Consider the following 10954-nt stretch of genomic DNA (forward strand, 5'->3'; position numbering starts at 1 on the left):
ACCCATAAAAAAATCCTAAACCTAACGCCTCCTCCCTATTAAGAAAAACAATAGCGTGTACACCAAAAATCAAGAGCATATATTGTCTTGTTTTTGAAATTTCTCTTCGTCAAACATATGAAAGAAGAGTTACCTTGTTTTGGGTAATGTTAGGAAACGAGTAAATTCTAAGCCGTACTACTTTTCCTTTTCATGTCCATTTACAAGTATTCTTCACGTGTAGTAAATGTATAGAGACTAGAACTATGAGAAGAATTGTCCGTAGAGACTAGAACTATGAGAAGAATTGTCCTCTCTCTCTCTCTCTCTCTCTCTCCACCACTCTATATAATCATACCTTGTTCCTCATTCAAGTTCATATCTTTCCCATTCCTAGCCATCCACAATCAACAATCCTAATCCAAAAATCTCTCTCTGATCAAGAAACAGAAGAAGATGAAGAGCCATGTCCAACTCTCCATCAAAGCCATAGCGACTTCTGATGAGAAGTCCACTAGGGTAAAGGCAGTTGTTACGGTCAAAGTGATCGCTGGCGGGTTACTATCGGGCCTTGGGTTAGCCGGTGGGCTCGACAAAATCACTGACTTGATCGATAAATCTCTCTTGTTGGAGCTTGTTAGTGCTGAGCTTGATCCCAGTAAGTAGTTACTTCGCATTTCTAGCAATGTTTTATATTTCTTTCACAATTTTTTTTCCTGTTGATTTAAAACTTTTGTTTTTCTTGCAGAGAACTAACGTTTGATATATTTTTACTTATAGTTCCATACTTTATTTTCTAAGAACTTAATTTCAACCTTATGCAAAATATTACTCCTTCCGACGTCCGTTTTTTATAATCCAGTATTCATTTTTGGCGGTCCTTTAATGAATATCTATTTTGTAAAGTTGGTGGTTTCATTTTGCACATAAAAATAGATTTCATTTAATAAAGTTGGTGAGTAAAAGTGTAATGATAATATCTTTATAGAGGGTAAGTAGAGAAATAACTTTTAGAGTGTAATGATAATATCTGCATAAAAAGTTAAATTTACGAAGTGAGACTTTTAAAAAGGGACGGAAGGAGTATATTGATTTCAACATTTTTGTATTGTAGTAAGTTTTTTGATCGGCATTGTATTGTAGTAAGTTGAGAACAGTATTTAGGTTTTTTGTTGACTTGATAAAAACTAGCATCATTATTCAAAGATAAAAAACACTTAAAAAACCCCCCTAATTTTGTACAAAATCATAGAAGAAAACAATATCGATCACCATTGGAGTTGTTGTCTTTCCATTACATGTACATATATAACCTAGTTACCTAAAGGGTAAAATAGTAAATGACTTATTCTTCTTATTTCGTCTTTTAACCTAATTTGTACAAAATCATAGAAGAAAACAATATCGATCGCCATTGGAGATGTTGTCTTTCCATTACATGAACATATATATGTAACCTAGTTACCTAAAGGGTAAAATAGTAAACGACTTATTCTTCTTAGTTTTGTTTTTTAATATATCTTTGGTTTACCGGGAAAAAAAAAGAAAGGGGTAAAATAGTAAACGACTATAAACCAACTTGGGATGGGTTTGGGGTGTGTTATGAGACGGGGTTACAAAATATCAACCTCATTTCAAACCAAAGAAAAATTACTATTTCTTCCTCAAACCTAAAACCAAACCTAAAAAATATATCAAGGATGGAGACCAGACGGTGGGGATGGGACGTATCTTTGTCTTTAATACTGGAGAAATTGTCTTTTTAAAAAATAATTACTTATTTCCTTTTTCAGAACGGTGCCTTAATAGCTACAGTATTTCTTGTTCAAATGGTAACTTCCAACGAAAACATACATCTCTTGTTGTCCGCTGCTCAAATGGTCCCTATGACCAACTTGTTAAAAGGATGAGAATATACGAGGAAAAGGGCTGCAAATGAATGGTGAAGCTAGAAAAGAAGACTAAGAGAGAAAAGCGAAGGTTTTTTTTTTTTTTTTAATTGGCAAAAAGATTTTATTCAAACTCCGCAAAAGGGGATATTGAGGCAATCACAACTCTAGATACGAAAGAGGTTTGGATCATAGAGAAGGCCTGAAAGAAGAGAAAAAGAAATAAGAAAATATATCCAATAAGAGAAGACCTTGAAGCGAAGTTGCTTGCAATTTTTGATAGGAAGGGATAATACAAGTGAATGATTTTGTTCACCCTTTCTCTCATTGGTCGAAATGGTGTAGGGACTATAGAGATTCTTTTGTCCTTGCACCAAAAAGTGGAATGATAAGGAAGGTAACGTTCACCTAAAGATTAGTTGTTTTTTGTTCGGTAAGAGCAACTATATATATATATTATCTTTTTTGTATTAGGTGTTATTTAGACATTTAAATACTTTAGACTATGTTCATTTTGGGTCCTAAAATCCACCCTCTCTCTCTACGCAGGGTCTCTAATCAATTTTTTCTTCAATTATTACCCTCGTTTCTCTTTTTATCTCTCCACTCATTATCCAAAAAAACCTCCCTCAAAATCCAAACCAAAGAAACTCTCGAATCTTGAAATTTCAAAATTTATTGTTAATAGTTTGGCCCCCCATGTTTAAAAAATTATAGATCCATCCCTGCGCTCACCCTCTTTTAGAGAAGGTGAACAAAATCATTCTCGATAATATGAGGGAAATCAAATTGACGGCTATATGACTTACTAGCATTTAATTGTTAATTTGTTCCATTTACTAGTAATAATTTAAATCACAATTACATGGACCGCATAAAATACATTTATCGATATGACTAACTTAATAAGGTTATGTTTATGCACTTTGAACTTGTTTTTTTTTTAATTTTTTTTTCTAATTATTTTTCCATTTAATCTATTAATTGCAGAGACAGGATTAGAGAAAGAAAACATAAAGGGGTACGCGAGCAAGGTGAGCCAAGATGATGATGAAGTGAAGTACGAATGTGAATTTGAGGTAGGAGAAAATTTTGGGGAGATTGGAGCAGTGTTGGTTGAGAATGAGCACCACACTGAGATGCATCTCAAGACCATTGCATTGGAGGGATTGCTCCATGGGAATCTCATTTTCGATTGCAACTCTTGGGTTTCTCCCAAGTCTGAAGCCAATGTAGACAAGAGAGTTTTTTTCACCGATAAGGTCAGTGTCGACACAGTCAAAAGAATATCGATATATCCGGCCATCTATGCTCCATGCAAAAGAGGGAGTTAGATGACAAAATCGAGTACCGTTGTGGGACCCGCATTGCTGAACTTATAATAATGTAGTATTAACTAGCATAGTATACAATTTCAACGGAACCCATCATATTTAGCTCGCATATAGTCTTATGAGTCCCACAACATTAATTAGCTTAATTAAGTTACAATATTACATTTTGAACAACTACATTGGATCCACGAGATTTAATTGATGATCACCATAAAGAAATTGACAGAAGCGTTTAGTTCCATGAATTAGGTTTGAGATTATATCGAAATGGAACTAACTAGGTGCGAAAAACACTGCTATTCGTTTTGCTTTTTGACGTTATATCAAGCGAAAAAAATAACTTTGATAGCAACGGGTGGACATACTCTAATGTTAGTAATTTTATAACTTTCTTTAATTTATCCATTAATCAAGTCAAAAATCTACTACTTTGAACACATCAAAGTTCCGTTTCAAGTTGGTATGTCTATCGCTTGTGTCCCTACAGCTACGTAATGGTCCTGAGTTATGGAAAGTGAAAGGAGAGAGAGAGAGATGATATACAAGAACGAAAATGAAGTGAAAGAACAATACGATACGAAGAATATTCATACAAAAAAATATATCACCGTCTTCATTCTCTCACTAATTATCTGATAAAACCCACCAAACTAGATTGTAGTCGTAAAAATACCATTCACCGGATTGCTGCTCGGGGTTCTGCAGAACTCCAAATATTCTCTTTAATTGTACTTTTTTAAAAATTAATTAATTAGGAAAGGTTATCAAACGAACTGACCATGTAATATTAATTGTTTTTGTGTTTGTATAAGCAGTCATATTTGCCATCTCAGACGCCAAATGGGTTGAGAAGGTTGAGGGAGAAAGAGTTGGCAATACTCCGAGGGAATGGGCAAGGAGAGAGAAAGAGTTCGGACAGGATTTTCGATTATGATGTGTACAATGACCTTGGTGACCCTGACAGTAACAGTGCACTTAAAAGACCAGTGCTTGGTGGAAAACAGCATCCCTACCCTAGACGTTGCCGAACAGGTCGTCCACGGTGCAAAACAGGTACCGTACATATGAAAGAGAAGATCGTACTGCTATCTGTACATGTGCAATTTACATACCATATATATATGGGTTTTGTGAGACCCACACCGGGTACCATAAAAATTATTCAAACCGCTCATTATTTTTAAAACAATTTTTTATGGAGTCCTGTAAAAAATCAGCTTAACCCGATATCGCTAAAAAAAAAAAAATTCTGAATTTGTAAGAGTAAAACTGAGCAATTAAGTAGTTTCGTCCTCATAAATTCAGAAAAAATCCTTAGCAATATCAGGTTGATCTGATTTTTTACATGGTTCCATAAAAAAAATATTTTAAAAATAATAGACTTTTCGAATCATCTTTGTGAGACCCAAGGTGGACCCCACAAAACTCATATGTACATGATATGTACAAACTCATATGTACCCATAGCTTTACTAATTCAAGGAAGACAGTTTCTTGGGTATATTGATTGTTTTAATATTTTTCTGGACACTTTTAGACGTCGCCAAGAACATTAGTCACGCCAAAAATCATGTCTGTTAGGAGTATATATTTATACTAAAACACATTTCCATTGTGGAAAGCAGAAAAAAGTGAGTTTGAAATTAACCCGGAATCGTCGAGAACATATCTAACTAATATCATACCGTGACATATTTTCTCGACGAGGTTTAACAAGTAATTTGTCACGATTATCAAACTGTGCCGGGTCAGAATCCAGAAATGGGCCAGACAAGACAGTAGGAACCGGAAAGGATAAATTTCATCAAAGTTCCATCAAATTTTTGTGGATGTTTGCAAATTGAGCTAGAATTTAGATCGATCGAATAATTATTTTCCACTATCAATGTAGATCCAATGTCGGAGACGAGGAGCAGCGATGTTTACGTGCCAAGGGACGAGGCATTCTCAACCGTGAAGAGCGTAACGTTTTCGGTGAAGACGCTTTCCTCCGTGCTCCACGCACTTTTACCTTCTCTGGAAACAGCAATTATCGACACAGAGCTTGGATTCCCCTATTTCACAGCCATAGACTCGTTGTTCAATGAAGGGGTTAACCTTCCTTCACTCTCCAACGACAATGGGTTCCTGAGGAATCTCCTGCCCCGGCTGGTCAAGTTCCTTAATGATACAAGGGAAGATATCTTGCGCTTTGAGACTCCAGCCATTATAGAAAGTAAGCATATATAATCCGGCTTTTCTTCAGTCGATCTGGATTTGGATTGGAATGAGCAGTCGCATCCCGGCAATTCGTTCTTTCAGATTTATTAAAGATTCTTAGTTTTTACTAGTTTGGTTATACCGGGTCAAGAGTACTCTTACTGGTAAAAATATTTCAATAAATCTAGACCATTACTAATATAGATAGGAGTCGGGATTGTATAGAATGCTTTCTTTGCATGCAATTCAATAACTGGACTTCAGAGAAGCCATGATGATCTAATTAGAAACTCTTCCAACGTTTGGTGTAGTCCCACATTTGGTGTGATCTCGAGGCAGCGTCACTTGGTTGCTTCAGATGCACGTACGCCTAAGAAGTGATTTGCAACTCTCCCATTCACATCTTTACAAATTTTTTTTTTTGTCCTTATTATTATGAAATTACAACATTATTCTGAGTTGTTCAACTTCTTTATATACATATAAAAAGAACATTTCTAATTTTCCCGAAATAAGGACAAAAAAAGCTAGGACTAGTGCAAATAGTAAAACCAGACCGAAAATCAATTAGCAAATTCTAATTTTGTTTGCTTTTTCTGTAGGCGTGTATATATTATCTTAATTATTTATGGATCGATTACCATTTGATAAATTTTCTTGATTCTGCAGGAGACAAATTTTCTTGGTTCAGGGATGCGGAATTCTCTAGACAGACTCTTGCTGGTCTGAACCCATATAGCATACAATTGGTCACGGTACGTTCCTAAAAAAGTTACAACCATGGTACGCTCCCTGATGTATTACTGCAGGGTTTTTTTTTATATCATTATATTGTTCATGATATGGGAACCTTTTTTTTTCTCATAAAAAAAGAAGTTACAACCTCCGCTATATATCTATTTTTGTTATGCACAAAATATTCACAATAATTTAAAAGATATGAATTACACTTTGTTCCTTTAAACTTTTATACTATATGACTATATATGCCTATAGTTTTAATCTTTTCGATCGATTTACTCCTTTGACTTACTGTGCAATGGGAATGCTCTAAAACGATTTATGCATGATTAATTAATATTGCAGGAATGGCCATTGAAGAGTAAGCTTGATCCTAAGGTCTACGGCAACCCCGACTCATTAATTACCGAAGAGATCATTGAGTGCGAGATCAAAGGGTTCATGACCGTTCAAGAGGTAATTAATAGTATTTATGACTCTGCATATATCTTGCTCTGGATGTGAACTAAAAAGTGAATTTGTACCACATTTCTTCTGAGTTCTGTCTGCCCTATTTTTTTCGTTCAAAAAGAAAATACATTTGCCCGTGCGTAATTTTGATTTGACTCATCAAGATCCTCTGTTACTTGTGAAAGTGCTATTATTATGTCATTCTGATTGATATTTTCCTTCTCTTCGACGTACTTTAAATTAAGATCGAGGATTCTCAAATTATAAGTTTTGGAAAAATGCAGGCCTTGAAACAGAAGAAATTGTTCATGCTAGATTACCATGACCTACTCTTGCCGTATGTGAAAAAAGTGAGGGAGGTCAAAGGGACAACACTTTATGGATCAAGGACGTTGTTCTTCTTAACAGACGAGGGAACCTTGAGGCCGTTAGCGATCGAGCTAACTCGACCGCCCATGGACGGAAAACCGCAGTGGAGGGAAGTGTTCACACCAACATGGAATGCCACAGGGTGCTGGCTATGGAGGCTAGCCAAGACTCATGTCCTTGCTCATGACTCTGGTGTTCACCAGTTAGTAAGTCACTGGTAAGCACCTTTCTCTCTTATTGTGCCTGTTTGAATGGGTCAGATTAGACTTGAGGTTTGGAATAAAATTTCACCATAAAATCCCAGGAGGATCAGTAAAGCTAGACTATAATTGTTTAACCATTTGACATCCATATTTTCTTTGTTGAATTTTGCAGGCTAAGAACTCATTGTGCTACAGAACCGTACATAATTGCCGCTAATCGGCAACTTAGCGTGATCCACCCAATTTTTAGACTACTGCACCCACACTTCCGGTACACAATGGAGATCAATGCTCTTGCCCGAGAAGCCCTTATTAATGCTAATGGCATTATTGAGGCTTCATTTTCACCAGCCAAGTATTCCATGGAGCTTAGCTCAGCTGCTTACGACCTTCAATGGCGATTCGATCACCAGGCACTTCCAGCAGACTTAATTAGCAGGTATCTTTTTTATATGTATAAAGTAGAACATTCAGTTGCTTCGTTTTTGTTTTTAAGAATTTAAGCTTTTAGATGAGTTGATAATTAATACTCTAATATGGTACGAGTGCATACTACGTTTTTAGGCAACTCCTATGCCAATCAAAAAACACAAATTCTAATGGTGTTATTCGTAGTTGTGCTTGTTCTTATTTGAATATGGATTTGACTGGGACTAAGTACCCAAGGGCTATAAACTCTTAATTTCGTTTTTATTGCACTTTCATTTACCAAAAAAAAAAAGGGAAAAAAATATTAATTGTTGAAATCTTGCCACATTTTTTGAATATTGCTCATTTACAGGGGAATGGCCGTGGAGGATCCAACGGCCCCACACGGCTTGAAATTGACAATTGAGGACTACCCTTTCGCAAATGACGGTTTGATCCTTTGGGATGCCATTAAGCAATGGGTTACAGATTATGTGAAACACTACTATCAAGATTCAGCCCTCGTTGAGTCTGACAAAGAGCTTCAAGCATGGTGGACGGAAATCCGAACCGTCGGTCATGCCGACAAAAAGGATGAACCATGGTGGCCGAAGCTCAAAACGGTGGACGATCTTGTTGGAATTCTCACAACCATGATATGGGTTACTTCCGGCCACCATTCCGCCGTCAACTTTGGCCAATACGACTTTGCAGGTTAGCTTCTTTTTTGAAAAAAACATAAATAACTTAAAGGGGTTATTTTATTTTAATATAGAGAAATTCTAAGTACAAAGAAGTTGTGACTCGAAATTATTCAAAAAAAATAAATTAACGGTACAGATTTACTTTGAAGTGCATTTATACCATTGATCGCCTATACAATTTATAATCTCTTTGCCGGATTGCCTATATATGCAGGTTATTTCCCAAACAGGCCTACAATTGCTAGAACCAATGTGCCAACCGAAGAGCCAACCGACGAGGAAATGAAGTTTTTCCTAGCAAAGCCAGAAGTTGCACTCTTGAAATGTTTTCCATCTCAAATTCAAGCCACAAAAGTCATGGCGGTTTTGGACGTACTATCGACCCATTCGCCAGAAGAAGAGTACATCGGTGCAGCGATCGAGGGAGTGTGGGAGGACAATCCCGTCATTAAGGCCGCGTTCGAACGGTTTAGCGGGAAACTAAAAGAGCTTGAAGGAGTGATTGACGCTAGGAATGCAAATAGGAATTTGAACAACAGAAGCGGAGCAGGGGTGGTACCATATGAGCTTTTGAAGCCATTTTCTGTGCCCGGGGTAACTTCAATGGGAGTTCCAAATAGCATCTCAATTTGAAGCTAGAACGAGTGGTTTTTATAAGTTTTTTTTTTTTTTTTTTTGGAGTAATAAATATTGAGACTAGACTTGTCAAAGTGGTCTTGGTTTTGTAAAATTTCCCCTGTTTCCAAGGCCTTCCTGTTTGTTTCTCTTCCTTGTGTACTAGTACTTATTTATCAAAATACTGTAAAAGATTTGATGGGATTTGAATAAGGACAAAATAAGAAAAAGTCCAAAAATCTTAATGGAAATTGAGATTTTTTTACGCTTGTCTATTTCATGACCGGGGAGTTACGTAGGGGATAGAGCAAGGAGTATTAGGAATGTAATGTCCTCGTTGCATAGTCCCAGCAACCACATCTGGTGTTTGGGTTAAACGGATTAGCGGATAGGGATCAGATCCGGTCCATTGAAAGTCCTATCAAGAACCATTTCTGACAATTGAAGTAGTAAACAAGTTTCTATTTTGGCTCCAATTGAAGTAGTAAACAAGTTCCTTCCACTTTCACTCCCGCCCTGTAAACCAAATTTGTCATAAACAAAACAAGAGATCGACAAGCATTTTAATTATATAACACGAAAAAATGCTAACTACAAACGAACGAGTGACGGTCATGTGTTGGTTTGTGAAAAGTGTATGGATGTATGTAAAAGAGGTTTGAGACTCGTTAAAAAGATACATACGTATGAATAGACTATGTTTCGTTACTCAACCTAGCATCTTGAGGTTACCCAATAAGGTTCAAAGCGAACAACTACCACAGACAATAGCTTCTTTTTTTTTGAAACATCAAAAATATTATTAATGAGAAACTCGATAATGGATACATTGAGGGGAATAAAAGAGAGAGAAGAGAGAGCCATAATGAAAACTACACGACAGATCATGTGGAGGTTTTGAAAAGTGTATAGATGGATGTGAAAGAGGTTTGAGGCCTGTTAAAAGACATGTACGTATGTTTCATTACTCGATCTAGCATCTTGTGGTTACCCAATAAGGTTCAAACTACCAGAGACAATAGTTGGAATAAAATATGCACGCGCTCGCTAAGGAGAATAAAAGTGAAGCAATAAAATAAGTTAATTTGAGCTCATCTCGCTTACTTCATTGCTTCCAGAATATTAGAAAGATGATCATGGTAGTACTTGACCCTCAAAGTGTCATTCAGAGCCTCCTTAATCGGTATTGGCCTTGTCAAATCATCTATCTGATCAAAACCTACGGTAATAAAACAAGGGAAAATGACGGCCAATGGCGTGTTTTGATAATTAATATACATCAAAGACGTGCTGAGAATATTTGTTAATGCTAAAAATGTCCTTAGCAGATATTAATTATCAAAACATGTCCTGGACCGTCATTTTCCCATAAAACAATCTAAGCAATATACAAACTCAATATAGGATTTGGGTTAGGGCTTGGCCCAGTTTTTGTTGGTCTCTAGCTAATGTTTGGGTCTCGGATAACATTAGGTTAGTAATTTTTCCTTTCAGCCTTTCCTTGTTCTTTTAAGGGTAAACTATAGTTAACCCTCTCTAACTAAGCCTCGCGTGCACTTTGCCCCCTCTAACTTCTTTTTTTGGCACTCTACCCCCTCTAACTAACTGAAATTCAAACGGTCATAACTTCAAACGGTCATAACTTCTTCGTCCGAAATCGAAAACATGCAAATTATATATCAATTTCGAGGTCTTGAAGTCAGCTTTCTAATGACACCAAAATCACATCACGATTCAAAGCACACAGAAAGTTATGATCAAAAAAATAAAGGCTGGTAGATAGAAAGACCGTTTTAATTATAACTTTTTGTGTGCTTTGAATCGTGATATGATTTTGGTGTCATTAGAAAGCTGACTTCAAGACCTCGAATCGATATACAATTTGCATGTTTTCGATTTCAGACGAAGCAGTTATGACCGTTTGAAGTTATGACTGTTTGAATTTCAGATAGTTAGAGGGGGTTGAGTGTCAAAACAAAAAGTTAGAGGGGGCAAAGTGCATGTGAAGCTTAGTTAGAGGGGGTTAACTGTAGTTTACCTTTCTTTTAATCTTTGTACCTTTC

At 36.4% G+C, this 10954-nt stretch overlaps 1 protein-coding gene across 1 annotated transcript; it reads left to right on the forward strand.

Moving 5' to 3' along the window:
- The first annotated feature begins 283 nt into the window (after positions 1-283).
- Positions 284-9153, forward strand: LOC131314645 (linoleate 13S-lipoxygenase 2-1, chloroplastic-like). The gene is made up of 10 exons (XM_058343432.1): positions 284-637; positions 2859-3130; positions 4018-4255; positions 5094-5417; positions 6071-6156; positions 6488-6598; positions 6877-7178; positions 7337-7603; positions 7946-8286; positions 8491-9153. The coding sequence occupies exons 1-10, from the start codon at positions 436-438 to the stop codon at positions 8907-8909; spliced, it is 2562 nt and encodes an 853-aa protein (XP_058199415.1). The 5' UTR covers positions 284-435; the 3' UTR covers positions 8910-9153.
- The last annotated feature ends 1801 nt before the right edge of the window (positions 9154-10954 follow it).

The sequence above is a fragment of the Rhododendron vialii genome, chromosome 13a (genome assembly GCF_030253575.1).
Source record: "Rhododendron vialii isolate Sample 1 chromosome 13a, ASM3025357v1".
In the NCBI taxonomy this organism is placed as follows: domain Eukaryota; kingdom Viridiplantae; phylum Streptophyta; class Magnoliopsida; order Ericales; family Ericaceae; genus Rhododendron; species Rhododendron vialii.